The sequence below is a fragment of the Agelaius phoeniceus genome, chromosome 2, assembly GCF_051311805.1.
Source record: "Agelaius phoeniceus isolate bAgePho1 chromosome 2, bAgePho1.hap1, whole genome shotgun sequence".
Taxonomy (NCBI): Eukaryota; Metazoa; Chordata; class Aves; order Passeriformes; family Icteridae; genus Agelaius; species Agelaius phoeniceus.
In genome coordinates this window covers 112,827,272-112,842,086 of record NC_135266.1, presented here as the reverse complement: position 1 = coordinate 112,842,086, position 14,815 = coordinate 112,827,272, and the positions used below count along the sequence as shown (strand labels likewise).

The 14,815-nt window shown below is 48.4% G+C and overlaps 2 protein-coding genes across 2 annotated transcripts in view; one reads left to right on the top strand and one right to left on the bottom strand.

Annotated features, from left to right (window-relative positions):
• The window catches only part of IGSF3 (immunoglobulin superfamily member 3), a 94,066-nt gene extending 90,831 nt beyond the window's left edge, over positions 1 to 3,235 (top strand). The window contains exon 10 of the mRNA XM_077174555.1: positions 330 to 3,235. Within this exon, the coding sequence (XP_077030670.1) occupies positions 330 to 580 (251 nt within the window). The 3' untranslated portion in view covers positions 581 to 3,235. The remainder of the gene's footprint in view (positions 1 to 329) is intronic.
• Positions 3,236 to 3,494: 259 nt separating this feature from the next.
• Positions 3,495 to 12,066, bottom strand: ADPRH (ADP-ribosylarginine hydrolase). The gene is made up of 4 exons (XM_054627934.2): positions 11,548 to 12,066; positions 10,504 to 10,850; positions 5,405 to 5,765; positions 3,495 to 4,719 (listed from the first exon to the last, which is right to left on the bottom strand). The coding sequence occupies exons 1-4, from the start codon at positions 11,862 to 11,864 to the stop codon at positions 4,332 to 4,334; spliced, it is 1,413 nt and encodes a 470-aa protein (XP_054483909.2). The 5' UTR covers positions 11,865 to 12,066; the 3' UTR covers positions 3,495 to 4,331.
• Positions 12,067 to 14,815: the final 2,749 nt, after the last annotated feature.

The following is a 14,815-nucleotide window of genomic DNA, read 5'->3' as shown; positions in this document are numbered from 1 at the left end:
ATACAGGGGAAATAGTTAGATAATTATTATTTTCATTTTTTTTCTGAAGCTTCTCAGCTTCCAAAAAAAAATCCTAAACAAACAAACAAAAAAAAAATTCCAAAAAATATAACAATAACAGAGGACTCTATCACTTATTAAAGGGGGATAAAGCTGAAACATGCCCTGTTAGAACTTTCTTCTGTTCTAACACTGTTATTGTTCCCAGAGCTCCACCTCCTGCTTTGACATAGAATAATGAGCATCTGGTTTTCTGTGTTTCTGAGGAAGTTTGCATGCTCTGATTAGAGAGAAACCATGAAATGTGACCACCCTGTGTCTCTTTCCAGGCTCCACGCTGCAGTCTGTCATCTGCTCCAATGACGCCCTCTTCTACTTTGTGTTCTTCTACCCCTTCCCCATCTTTGGCATCTTGATCATCACCATCCTCCTGGTGCGGTTCAAGAGCCGAAACTCCAGCAAGAACTCGGAGGGCAAGAATGGGGTTCCCTTGCTGTGGATCAAAGAGCCTCACCTCAACTACTCTCCCACTTGCCTAGAGCCACCAGTCCTCAGCATCCACCCGGGAACCATGGACTAGAGAGGCAGAGACACCTGTAGGGACGCACAGAGGGAGAGAAGCAGAGATACACCGGGAGCCCTGAGGAGCACAGTGGGGTTTGTTGTTCTTGTTTCATTTGTTTCAGTGTCTGTGCTCCGACACAGTGGCTGAGCTCTGCCCAGCCAGCAGGAGCAGGAAGGTCCAAGGCTTCCTCCAGCACCTGTGGGAACCCTCACCCCAGTGGACAGAGGCACTTGCTGTACATAGCAGATGTTCCTCTTGGACTAATTTGACTCACATCAGTTGCTGTCTTTTGGGCTGTTGCTTTTTTATCATTTATGTTTTGGTCACTCAAAGAACTGTAGACTTTCCCTGCCCTCCACACAATGTGGAGTTCCCAGGGGATATTTGGTCCTAGGATGATCTCTTCAGAAGTAAACATATATGTTTTCCAAACCAGACTGTTTTTCCTTCTCGGACTCAGTGCCACAGTGAAGAAGATCTTTTCCCAAGGAGCACTGAGCTAGCTCCTCTCTCTTCCAAAACAGACAAAGCCAGGTCTGTCCCCAGAGGGGTTAACTGGGCTGTCTGTCAAGAGGTCCATTTCAAAGACTGGCTGTAGCCTCAGCATCTTCTTGCCTCCACCTTACTTGTTTTCTCAGGAGGGAGCAATTCACTTTTTGGGAGTGTTCCCAGGTCTTGGAGAGACTGAATATTGAGCGTGCTTGCGGTCAGGACAAAAGCAGTTTAGTTTGTCTCACGGAACTGAAGGGGGGAAAGGAAGGACACCTGAAAGCCCTGACTGTGTTGTAGCAAAGAGGGTCCTTGTAGGGTCTCACCAGAGTCATGCTCCTCCCTGGTGTCCATGCTGCCATCTCTGATGAGGCAGATCTCCTCTGTGCCCCAGTCATTTGGGAATGGGAGGCTTAATCCAGTCTCTGAAGGCTTCAACATGACCAAAGTAAAGACTCTAGGAAGGAGGAAAGGAGAAGCTCCACGGGTCAGGTTCACAGTCCCTGGATGGTTCAGCCAAGGAGCCCAGTAGCAAACATGCCACGTAGTGGGGACGTGCAGTTAACCACCATGTGTCACGAGTGTTCCTGTGGCTGCACTGCTCCCCAGTGTGAGCCTGGACAAAGCAAGGGGCCTGCAGCCCATCAGCACCCTGGGGATTTCCCTGTCCCCTTGGCCAAGAGAAATCTTCCCCCTGCGTGTATGTGCATCTGCCATTTGTCTCTGAGACTTTAGGAAGAGAATCCATTTCTCCATAAGCTCCCCCTCCTGGCAACGTCACCTGCCTTGTAAGAGTCGCCGTGGCAGGAAATGCTGTTCTTTCTGTGAAAGATATGGCTCTTGTGAACCAAACCGGGGCTCTCGCCACGTGGGGCACCTGACCTCCTGCACCCCTAATGCCAAGAACCCCTGCCCTGTCCTGTGGAGGAACCGCCTCCTCCCCCGTAAGCGTTCCGTCTGGCGGAAGAAAATGTTTGCCAAAAATGGCCTTTTGTTGTCTTCCTTGATGTCTTCCTGGCAAATCCGGCCATTTCTTTTTTTGCAGCATGGCTGAAGCCAAGCAGGGGCGGACGGGTGCAGCCACAAGACCCCCCCTGCCTCACGTGTGAGAGGTGCCATACCCACAGCCGTTGTCCTCTCCGGAGGGTCGGACTGCTCTTTGGGAGCAGAGGGGACCTCAGCAGATGCTCTGTAGCACTAAGTCAGTTAGACCCTGATGCCTTGACGTTTCAGAGGTGGTGAAGCTTCAAGTAGGAGATCTGCACCGTGAAGCCTTGCTCTGGTCTGGGAGAGGACCCACGTGGCTGCAGATCGTCCCGTGCTAAGGTGTTTGAAGTTGGCCACCTCTGCACCTCCACCAGAACAGCACTGGTTTCTTCTTCTGCTGGGAAGCCCCAGTTTCACTCGCCCTCTGTGAAGTCTGCCTCCTGGAGAAGTAACTGCTTCCTGGCCCCAGCATATGCATACAATCACATTCCTATATCTGTATGTATCGCACACCCGCACACTTGTCTTCCCTTTCTGGCTAAGACATCTGCAAAGAGAGGAGTGGGAGGAGAAGTGAATGGAAATGAAGAATGGAGGTGCCAACAGCTGCAGCTGCGAGCCAGTGGGTATTGTTTCCTAACTGTTCTGTCTCCTGTATGTACTGCTCCCGGGCAGGAACCACGACTCGCTTCAGCTTTAAGGAAGGAGAGAGAATGAAGTCGGCGAGAGCCGTTCTTCCCTGGGAGAGCTCTGCTCTGCGCCTGAGCCACGCTCCTCCTTGCCAGCCTGTCTGCCCCAGAGCAGGGCTCTCCTGGAGGCCTGCCACAGAGCCCAGCCTTTCCTGGCAAGTGGCTCCCACAGTGGTCGCTGAATGTACCTTGCTGGTGACATTTCTCCATTGCTCTGGCAGTGTGTTGCCTAGTCTCAAACTTCTCTCAGTTTTTTTAAGGCAGCCTCTTCCTGTAATGAGTTTTAACACAAAGCTTTTCAAAGCACTCTCTCTGCAGTAACTTTCTGTAACAAACCCAAGAAGAAAGAGACCCTATCCATGCATGATGTGGAAAAATGTTTGGAATTTTTAAAAAAAGAAAAAAGTGAAAAAAAAACCCAACAAAAACTTTGTACTATGTTGCACTAAAACATGTTTTATACAACACACCCGAGAGCTGTAGTAAACTGTGTTGAAATTGTGAATCCTATTGCTGCTGGTTTTTGTCAGGTTTGGGCTTTTATTATGCCTTTATATGCACTCACAGCTTAAAGGTGTGCTGAGGCCCTCCTCCTGGGAAGCCTCTCCCTCTGCCCTTACTCCTTGATGCAATAACTTCTCTCCCTACCACTGGTACCACATCCCCTCTCTCTTGCAGCTGGAGCTTGCAGACACCTGGCACCTCTGATTTCATACCCCATCCAACCCTCAACCTATGCCATAATAGAATAGACATTAACAGAGGCCTGTCAGGACTTTTTATTGAACACACTGGTTTTGAAATTGTTCTGGAAACAGTAAAAGTACTTTGCTGTGTCATAGTCTGGATTTCAAGAAAAACCTTATTTTAATAGAATTGCGCATAGCAAATGTTAAGCAAATTACTTTTAGCACCCTTGATGAAAGCAGAATATAGTTCACTACAGAAGCTGATGTACAATGCAACCTGTTTAATTCTCCTTACCCACTTTTGCCTTAAGTAAGGATTTGGTCAGGAGTCTTAAATTCTCCCATATTCACTGAAATAGGCAAGTAGCATGATGCATTCCTACCTGTATTGCAGGAGTGGTGTAGAATTGGGTAAAATGCGCTGCTCACACAGCTTCAAGGTTGGGTTTGGGGTTTTTTTTCCAACTTTATTTGAAACAAAAAACATCCTCTGCAAAAATAATTTTATAAGAAAGCTCTGTTGTCCCCAGACACAATGGACTGCTTGTGCTCCCTGCTCCCCTTGTAGGGTGAGGATGCTGGTTTGGGGGCTTTGAGTGGGGTTTGTTGCTTGTCCTGCTGCTGCAGCAGGACCAGCAGGGCAGCTGTGGGTGCTCCTGTGCTCCTCTTGAGGACCAGATGATGTGCAGCCACGCTGCAGTGCAGGAGGGATGTCTCGGGTGACCACTGTGTGTTCCCATCAAACCACCAGCCCCAAACTGGCACCGATGTGGCCTCCCCACTGAAGCCAGCACACAGAGAAAAGGCAGGCCTGGCTCTGGCTTACATTCTCAAGATTTAATCCAGCGGCTTTGCAAACCAAGCGAGAGAGCACAGATAAGTGTGCCAGTGGGTTGCTTTGCCATCTCCTGCCTAGAGTATGCTGTACAAGTCCTTGGCCACCTTCTCCAGGCGGTCCTTGTACTCCAGGTGGGCGTAGAGGTTGGGGGGAACGCCCTTGAAGGCGTGGATGACGCCCCACCAGCTGGCGGCGATGGCAGCCGTGGAGTCGCTGTCCCCGCCGTGGAAGAAGGCGCGGTGAGCCAGCTCTGTCCACGAGTCCCCCGCGCCCAGCAGGGCGTCGTAGGCGATCATGGGCGCGTCGTGCCCGCTGCTGCCCCCCCAGCCGCTGTAGCTGAGCGAGGTGTAGAACGAGTCTCTCTCTTCCACGCCGTACTTGGCCGGGAATTTGGGCGATGAGACCCCGTCCGAGATGCCTCTCTCCTCCAGGTATTTTTTCCACTTCTCTTCGAAGTAATACCTGCCAAACAGGATGGGATGGAGCGGCTGTAAGTTGTCCCAGGGCAGCAGCACGCAGCTGAGCACCACGCGGGCGCCAGCGGAAAACGCGCCACGTCAAGAGCCCAGAGCGAGGGCTCAGCAAAATGGCAGGCGGCCCCCGTTTGTCAAAACTAGGGGCATGATTTACGGTAAGAGGCACAAGAACAAGTTTCAGTGAGTTAGATTTCCCCTCCCTCCAGTCACACGGGAGAAGGCAGCCCAGCACCTGCAGGATTCAAAGGCTCAGAGTGAGAACTGAGTCATCCTCCCAAATTCAGAGCAGCTCTACCTCTGTGTGTGCCCCTGCACACAGAGGTGCAGTGAATATGCAGATTTGGTTATAACTTTCAAACTGAGCTCAGCCCTAAGCTTGATGCTGTTCCCCAGCCCTGCTTGCCATCTTTCATAAGATCACAGTTGCATGAGATGACAAGTCTCACCTACTTCATACTGGATCCAAAAAATGGTCACAAGCACCTGACCCAAACACAACCTGCCTTTTTTTTTCCCCGAAGGTACTCTGAATTGATTTGATCCTATGGCAGGTGTGTGCTGCCCTAGGAGTTTGCCATAATGTGACTACTGAAACCTAAGTATGAGCAAAGAGCCTTGTACCCTTTGGTACAAGGGCTTTAAGAAATGTCAGTGCAGGGAATGCAGCTCACCATTGCTCCATGTTCTCCTTCACATAGAAGCCAGATTCCTGCACGTAGGCTTTTGCCCGTGGCAGCACCTCCATGAGCCCCTTCCCCCAGGCCACGGGGGGCACGCTGTTCACCGCATAAGCCGTGAAGAGGGCTGAGGCCAGGGCCCCCAGGTAGCCGGTGGGGTGGTGGTGGGTCATGCGGCCGCTCTCGATGCTGACTTGGATCAGGGTGTCCAGCTGGGCGGGCCGGTAGAAGCGCAGTCCGATGCACATGGCGCGCATGGCGGCCCCGCAGCCCCCTGCCCGCGGGCTGAACGGGATCTGCCAGCCGTTGGGCCGCCCTGGAGCCAGCTTCATGGTGCTTTCCACAGACATGGCACCTGGAGACCCGAGCCACAGAGCCCAAGGGAAGGGAGAAACAGAAACATCAGCAGGAGGTAGCCTGGGAACAGGAGCAAGACAGGCAGGGCAGTGGGGAAGAAAGAATCGCTGTGTGTAAGGGATTTGAGCTTCCTGTTAAAACCATAAGTCATCTGCTCACATACATATCCTGCCTTAAACTACTGGAGCAACCTGTATCCTCCCCAGCAGACCTGATAATTTTGGTTTATGAAAATTAAAAGGTCTAGGGGGTAGGAAACACTTCATTGCTCATTTACTGACATTGTTTATATTTACATTTTGTGTTATCCAAAAAAACATATCTACTAATAGATATATACACATATACCTAGATATCTCTCTCTGTAAACAGAAAGGTTTGTATGATCTGTGACACAAGACCAGTCTAGGTAACTGCTTTTTCACAGGACTTCTAAAGGCAGAGGCCCCACAAGCTCCTCCTTTGCCTCACTAGTAGAAAATGTACTGGTAGAAGATGTTTTCCAGCTCTCCCTTGCTGCAGTGCAGCACCTGTCTCACCTCAACACAGTCTGCATGACTGGCTCTACTGTACTCCTCTTTTATAAGGTGAGGAGCAGCTGTACTAGGTGAGACCAAAGCTTTGTCCAGCTCACTAGATCATCTCCAAACACTGCCACTAAAGGGTAACTACAGAAAGACTATAAGAAATGAGGCAAGCCCACCTCCATCTCCTTCATATTTCTATTTACTTTTTAAAGAAATTACTCTACTTCTTCCAGTGCTGCTGCTTCAGACTAACACTTGTTAGTCCAACACATTCATAGGACAAAGAAAACACACCCTGATTTCAGAGCCCAGCCAGCTTCCCCAGCCAAGACAGTGAAATGTTTTGAGAACTAAGCCCAAATGCTTGTGTGTAAAGAAGAAACAGGTTTGGAATATTGAATTATCTTTGATTCTCTTCTACCTTGCTTTTTTTTCTCCTAGTCTTCTCTTCTGGCCCAATTGTAAATACTTCTTTTCCAGCAGGAAGGTAAATCAAGGCGGGTTTTGAGCAGCTGCATTTCAGTTTTAATGTGCTGGACAATGACAAAGGTGGACTCAGCAGACTAACCCCAGTGTGCTGAGTCCTCTCTCAGACACACAGAGTAACAGCAGCAGCTGGCTGTTATCACACCCCCAAAATTAGACTGTTGCTCCTACACTTGGTTCCCTCACTGGGACAGGTAGCTGATGAACTTGCAGGTGCTCTGTTACTCTGGAAGTCAAACTAAATAGAACAGAGTAGCAAGGAAGAAGCCTGGTCAAGCAAATTCACCTCACTTTGGTGCAACTCAGTCAGCATGATCTGTGACCTTGCTCATCACGGCCAGGCACTGCAGAGTCCCCTGCAGGGCTCTTGGCTTCTGCAATTCCATGTACATGTTTGGCAGTAGGGTTTGGTTTATGGCAGCCTGTTTTACCTGTATTTACAGCCCCCTTGTAACTGAAATATCTCCAAATCCATGCACAGCTTTAAGACTGCCTTCTGGACATATGCTAAAAATAACTAAGAGCTGGCCACTGTCAGGAATAATGTCACGTGCTGGGCCAAGTGTCTTTAGCTATACTGGAACCAGTCACAACCAGCCTCTAACTGAAGTGTCTGGGAGTTTGCTTTTAGGATGTCTCAGTGTGGGAACATGTCCAGGCCTCTAAATTTCATGTAGTTTACTAATTCAGTGCTGGCTAGCGTGTATCAAAATTGTTAAGAGGGATAGCAACATAATTTCCAACTTCATGATGACTAACAGAAAATTGAGGCATTTTTCTAAAAATCTCACTATACCAAGCATTGTACCCAGTGACCTGTAACAGGACATTAAAATGAACCTGTCAAACAAAGCCACGTTTTTAAAAAGCTGTTCCAACTACTCTGTTTGTATGTTCTGGTAAAAGAGAACTTCTTCCAGGAAAGCAAAGGGGAAGGGAGAGAGCACAGGGACTAAGGAAGCTTAAAATCAAAATCTGCATAACAAAAGCCAAGATTACTCTTGCTGAAACTTTGAGAAAATTATTTCTTCAAGACCTGTCTGGGCAGGCTGAGACCACACACCTCAGTCCTTGATAAAAAGTGAGATTGTTCTTGCACTAATTGTAGCTAAAATAAAAGGGAAGATGACAAGGCTTTAAATGGAAAGAAAGACTGGTTGTTTTGCAATACAATTTGCTTGCAGCTTTAGGCCTGTGCATATTATTTTAGGAAATGACTTCTGATAACTTGCAAGTGGAAAAAATTGTGTAAACCAGTGTATGATAATGTGTATACTAAACCAGTGTATGACAGCTAAGATTTACAATTTAGGAAGTATTACAAGTAGTATCCCTCACACTTTTAAACAGTTAAAATATTAAAACATTGGAAAGCCAATTTAGGAAGACTAAGATGGAATCACATTAGGTCTTTTTTTATAAATAGATTTTTAAAAAACTGCTATAGGGAGTTTTTGAATTAGCACTTTGTTTTGGAAATCCTTTACGTCCAGGTTAGGAATCCTTTGCACTAACAACAGGAAATTAAAAGTAACCTAAGCACGGTACTAGTCTAAGGAAAGAAGAAATACAAGGAAAAAGTGGCATGTGAATTAGGGCAAGCTGAAAAAGTTTCAAGAACAGCTAGACTCAATTTTTGGGATAGGACCAAGACTCTTCAGGTAACAGTTGTTTGGGATTTATCAGTACACATAAAAAAGGTGTGTGAAACAAACCACACAGTGGTAAATAAATAATTCCAAAGGGAGAGCACTAAGACCCATTTTGAAGCAGAAGGTTTCCTGAAGAAGTGCTTTAGTTGTACCATGAAAAAAGAAGTATGTCTGTGCTTGTGTTGCTTAATTCACTGGCTTTGTCACCTGCAAGGAACAATGAGTTTGTGGCACATCACAAATAGCAATAGTGGGTGGAGGGATTACCTTGTCATTGAATTACTACCCCCAGAGTTCTCTCCTGGGGCTGTGTCTCTGAGGGACCCTGCTGTGGCTGTCCTGTGACTCAGAACGTTGTGGGAATCCCTTTGTCACTGCAGCTTTGGGTTTTCAGGTCTGGACTGCCTCATGTGAGCCATCAATGTGACTTTCCCCCACTGTTCTAAGGAAACCTCTTCTGTGTTGGGCAAAAGTTCCAACAGCAACTTTCCATTCTCAGCCTTCAGGACTGCAATTCCCTGGTCAGTACTAGGCCAGAAGAGCACCACCCTGGGTTATGTTCTCAGTTAAAATCCATTTATTCTGAACTGCCAAAAGAAGTTATTGGCATGCAGCTTTTATCATTAGGACTTACCAATATGCCATGGAGAATCCAGCCAGCTTTTCAGGGTATGGATAGGTATTCCCTTTGGTGGGAAGTAAACTGCTAAGGGTCAGGATTTAAACTCTCAAGAGCTGAATGCCTTTCATACCTGCAGCAGGAGCAATTCTGATTGCAAAATTTTTAATTGTCTTTGGACCCACTAAACAATGTGTATTTCTTTTTTTACCTAGATTATCTGACCTGACCTTGTCACTCCTCTTAATGTCCATAGCAAGTTTGCTTTCAAATTCATCACTTCCAGGAAAAGGAACTTCTTTTGGGCATATTGCAGCTCAGTTCAGTCACAGAAGGAATGCAGTAGGTGTCCTATTATTCTTAGATATTATTTACTAATATTTAAATTTTAGGTTCTTCTCCTTTTCATCTTAAATCCTTCCAGGTGCTGTCTCACTGGCAGCTGTGGTTAGTCCATCTTGGCTTGGGGAACTAAACTATGCTGCTTCATCAAAACTGCCATGAATCTCTTGGAAGTTTGATCTGCCACCTTCAGCTGTCCTGAAGCATCATTACCCCTTCCTAAATATTTTATTAATTAGGCCACTTCAACAACTGGGAATATGGGTGTTAAAAGAAGACTGATAATTTAGTTCTTTACACAAGGACAGGAGCCCACTGTGGAAAGGTAAGCAGAATAAATTCCTGTTCAGGTTTCCAACCTGGTTTATGCATTTGGAAATGCACAGCTCCCATACACTATGCTCAGTGGCAAGATTTGGCCTTTCCCATGTTTAATGTCAAGACAGAACACTCTTGACATACTCTGGCCACTCCAAATAAGCACATCTAAGCATACATACTATTTCAATGTATAAACTTTGCACAGGACTGCTGAATTTGAGTGTTTCCTGGATACTCCATGCCTCCTGTGCTGGTCAAATTAGAGGCCCATCCTAAGCAGCTCCAATGTAAATTTAATCCAAGCAGACTTTGGGTTTAATAAGTGTAATTATTCCAAGCAATGATCTTTATGCCTTTAATATATTTTACATGTAATTTGTTGTGTTTATGATGAGAAGTTCTGTATTAATTCTGTGGGGTGCATCTCAGGGTGTGCATTACAGTAACTGAATGTGAATTTTTTAGCCACTGAATGTAGGAATCCCAAGTTCAAAAGCTATCACCCTTCCCTAGTTGAGGCTAGGCCTCAAACATAAGAATGTTTTGTAAATGTGAACTAAACAGCATCTTTTTCATCTTGTTCAGAGAAGCCCAAAGCACTTCAGCTTGCCTTATTCTGTTCTCTTTAGCTCATCCTGAAACAGGTACTACTGAGTGTGGAACACTTTTCCTTTATGTGAAATACAGTAAACAGCCAAAAGCAGAGCCGGGGCCAGCCCCAGCACCAAGCTGCAGGAGAGACAGGAGCAACAGCAGAGCTCTACCCAGACAGCAGGATGGAGGGGTTACCTGGAGCTCTGCCCTTCATGTCATTCATGCACTCCTTGTAGTTCCTTGCAAGCAGAGTGTAGAGATGTGGTAACGTTGGGTTTTTCCCGGCTGCTACCAAGGCCTCGGCCGTGGCCAAGTGCATCACGGTGTCATCGCTGACTATCCAGCCCTGGAGGCTGATGTTGGCCAGCCCCCCCATGTCTGCCAGCTCCTTGTGGATGACTGGGCCACTCTTCTGGAACTCCCATCTCCCGTTGTAATATGCCACCGTGTCACCAACTGCACTCAGCACCATGGATGCTACATAGTTTTCCACCCCCTTAGGACACATTTTTTGTCCCACAGCTACTCCACTGTAGAAGACACTATGAGAAAGAAAAAAAGAGGAGAATGAGACTTAAATCTTTCCCAGTTCAGTATGGGCTTGTCCTGCTAAGCTCCAGCAGGCTGGATACCGTGCCTGCCACAGGAGTCTCACTCAGAGGATGTATTTCTTCACAGCACATGGACCCCATGCACCTACCATGGGTGGGTGTGTGGCAGCTCCTGGGCAGCCCAGCCCCGGGCCAGGGGCACCTGGAGATGTTCTGCTGGGATGCTGGCAGGATAAAGCTGCATACCCTACCCAGCTCAAAGGCCAAAAACCAAGGGCAAGACTGCAGGATACGTGACGACAGCCACGTTCTCCACCTTTCTGAGTGCATGAGCAAGCTCACATCATCTCCAGCGGCTTTTGTGCCCTGGGGTAAGGCGAGGCTGATCCTCAGGGGTACAAAATTAAGGGGTAAGGTTTGGCTGACCCGCTCAGCTTCGGCAGGGCCAGGCCATGGCAGTGACAGCTGTCCCTGCTCCTCGAGCAGGCTACAACAGCGGCTGTTCACACAGGCATCGCCCCCACCCCGCAGGTACTTCAGCCATGAAATACCAACCACCCCCTCCCCCAGAAACCCTCCGCAGCTCAGGCCTCGCTTCTCCTTTTCTCTGCTGAGAAGCAGAAGCGGCGAAAGCCGGCGGCCCCGCCTCAGCCGGGCCCCGGGCCGCTCCCGACCCGCGGCTACTCACAAAGCGAGCCCGCCGATCGCCGCCAGCCCGGCCAGCATGCCCACCGCTCCCAGCAGACTCCGAGCAGCCCACGGCAACCCGCCCCATTCCATGGGGCGCGGCTCGGACTCCGCAGCTCTGGGCGCGGCCTGTTTAACGCGGCCGGGGCCGCTCCGCTCGGCCAGTCCCTCCGCGGCCTCCCGGGGCGGTGTCACCGGGCACGGCTCCTCCTCGGCAGCCCCGCCGGACCCTCCCTGCCAGCCCCAAGGGCTCTCCTCGCCAGCCCCGCCGGACTCGGACTCGGTTCGGCGCAGGCGGAGGGCCTGGCTGGCTTTCATTTTTGGGGCCGCCCTCAGGGGAGCCGGGCTGAGCCCTCGGACTCGAAAGTGAAACAGGGGCAATGAAATGAACTGTTTCTTTTTTTAAAAAAGCGCAGATAGCATTTCCCGTGGACGAGCAGTCACTCCCCCTTCCTGGCTGAGCAGCCCGTTCCTGATACTAGATCCCCCTCTGTATCTGCGCTGGGGACAGGTTTTGGGAGGGCTTTCTCCACCTTTGGGTTGTGTTTCCCCTCCTTGCTGCAGCCTGAGCAGAGCCTCCAGCCTTTGCCAGCAGTCTCTGCCCCTGTGCCAACCCCCTTATAGAACCACAGAATTGCTGCTGAAACTGCAGGGGAAAACAGGAACTCTCTGACATCTTTTCAGTGTTACAAAATCACAGCATTACTTTATTCTGCCAGGATGTGCAGTAGAAATTATCATCCACATATGTCCGGGTTGTGCAGTGAAAATCATTCCACCATACATGGTTCTTTACTAGACTTTTCAGCTATGTATACATAAAAATAACTCCAAAGACATTCATGTTCATTGGTCCTAAATTACACAGTTCTTAGTATTCAATCTCCTGTTGGTTATTGAGCTCTTTGATGCTGGTTAAATCCTCATTCTTTGGTTCTCTTATCGATCTCTTCTGACCCCACCCTGTGTAATAATCGTTAATGTTCATTTTCCTCCTGTGTGTTTTCTGGCAACTCCCGATCTGTAGACATTAAACTCATCAGACCTCACCCAGCCTCTTTGAACAGAACCTTTTAAAGAGAAACTTCAATTCCCCTCCCCCTGGGCAGAGGCGAACAAACCTAAAGTTACATAAAAAGTTTTTTAAGTTGCATCATTTCCAACAGACTCGTCAGGGTTGGAAGAGACCTTCAAGATCACCAAGTCCAGCCATCCACCCAGCACAACACTTTAACTCCTTAAGCACAAAACCATCATCCAGACACCTCTTGAACACTGCCAGGGATGGTGACTCCACCACCTCCCTGAGAAATCTATTCCATTGCCTAACCATCCTAACAGTGAAAACCCCTTTATAATACATAGTTTGCATCTCCCTTGTCCCAGATTAAGGCCATTTTCTGTAGGCATGGTGGAAGAGACTGTAGAAGAGGTAGTAGAGACCAGTGAGGTCAGCCCTGAGCCTCTTCTTCTCTAGACAACCTCCTTCAGTATTTGGGGGCAATGCTCTCCCCACAACCCCAGCATGGCTTCGTGGTGACCCCAACCCCTCCCAAACCAGGGCTGATCTTTGCTATGTCTAGCAGTGCTGGTTTAATAGTGTCCTGAGGCACCTTGTGATCCCACTGCCTTGTTTTATCCTTTGTTTTTATTTTTGGTAGTGGTTAGGCAGCTGAAGGAGTCTGGTCAGTGGTTGAGGAAAGGATAGGAGCTCAACGCAGGAGCAAGAAACAGGACTGAGCATGGCTGGAATTGCACTTTGTAGAAGCTGAACTTTTTTACCAGCTGACAATCACCTCCACACCAGGTCTCCAGTGTCCTTGTTCACTCCAGAAGGTACCAGCACCTCTCACATGGAGGGAAAATAAAAATTTCCCCCTTGGTGCCTATGGGAGAAAACGGCGGTAGTTTTTGAGCTGCAGCCCTGGGGGATTTCAGGGCAATCACAATTGTAGTGCTGGGTCAGAGCAGAGTCCCTGGGGAATTTGGGGGCAAGTCAGAGTGGAGGGGGCTTGGAGGGGCCCTGGGGGAATTCAGGTAGCTGGGAGCACAGGTCTGCATGGGAACATCAGCCCCAGTGGTCTCAATGCTTCATCATGCCACGTTCATTCCTACATCTACTCCTCCTCTGTGCCCTGCTGCAAATGCAGAGTTTGAGAAGCATCTAGCAGAAGAAATAGTAACAGAAAAGGAAGTGGGAAAAAAAGCTGCCGATGTTCCAACACTGCCAGCAGTACCTGATGACCTTTTTTGTTTCTCTGGTTCATTTTGTTTTCTCTAGAACAGCTCTGAATTTACCCAGGTTGGTGCAGTGCTCAAAAGCAAAGCGGGGTTTTTCGCTCCTAAGGTTTGGGCCTGTGAGAGGGAAAACCCCTTGTGTTTTTGTCTTGTGGAATGGCTGCCAGTGAGGAATGGCTTCTGCTCCAGCCTCAAGGACAGAAGAGTGGAGAGGAAGGTCACAGGGCTCCTCAAACAGAGAAGGAAAATGGGACAACATCTCTACATTGGCAAAAAATTGCCTGCGGCACTGAGATGTTTGGTTTTCATAATTGCTTCCAGCTTCCTGAATTCTCAGCTTCCTAAAAAATGAAAACATGATGTGCAGTGTGGTTAAGTGACATCCAAGAGATGTCAGAGGAAAGTGTTGAGGGCTCCTCACAGACAGATGGAGGATAATGATTCAGCAGCAGGAACCATCAGCAGGAGCCTGCAAACCTAACGTGGGCAGAGCAGCAGTCTTCAGCTCAAAGGGATGCACTGATCCCAAAGGGATCTCTGTGTGTGAGTCCCATGGGATGTCCTCAAGCGGTGAGAAGAGCATTCTCCATCAGGGAGCACCTCCATCTCCAAGATGTTGCAGGGAAGCATCAGACTGTGCTGTGGGGAGCTGGGCACGACTCTCCCCCTTTGCAAAGATGGTCTTCTGATGCTGAGCACTGCAAAGAGGTAGACTCACCATGTTGCACCATTCTGGGGGCTTTGTTTTATCTTTTATTAATGAAAATTTAGGCTTCTGTGCACCAGTGGCCAGGATATGCCTTCTGGAAAATACCATGTTGGAGTATCTTGCTGACCTGCCCCTGCCATGTGTTGGACACTGTGGTTAGCACTCATTTAGATTTAGAATTTTCCGTCACATTCATCTGGAAAAAAAGGGTAATTCTTTCTGACTAAAAAAACGTGCCTTTCTAGATGAGCTAAGGGTTGAGGGCTCCTGTTCGAGGGGGCTGTGAAGGGTAGCACTGCAGCCCAGGAGCTACAAACTGGTT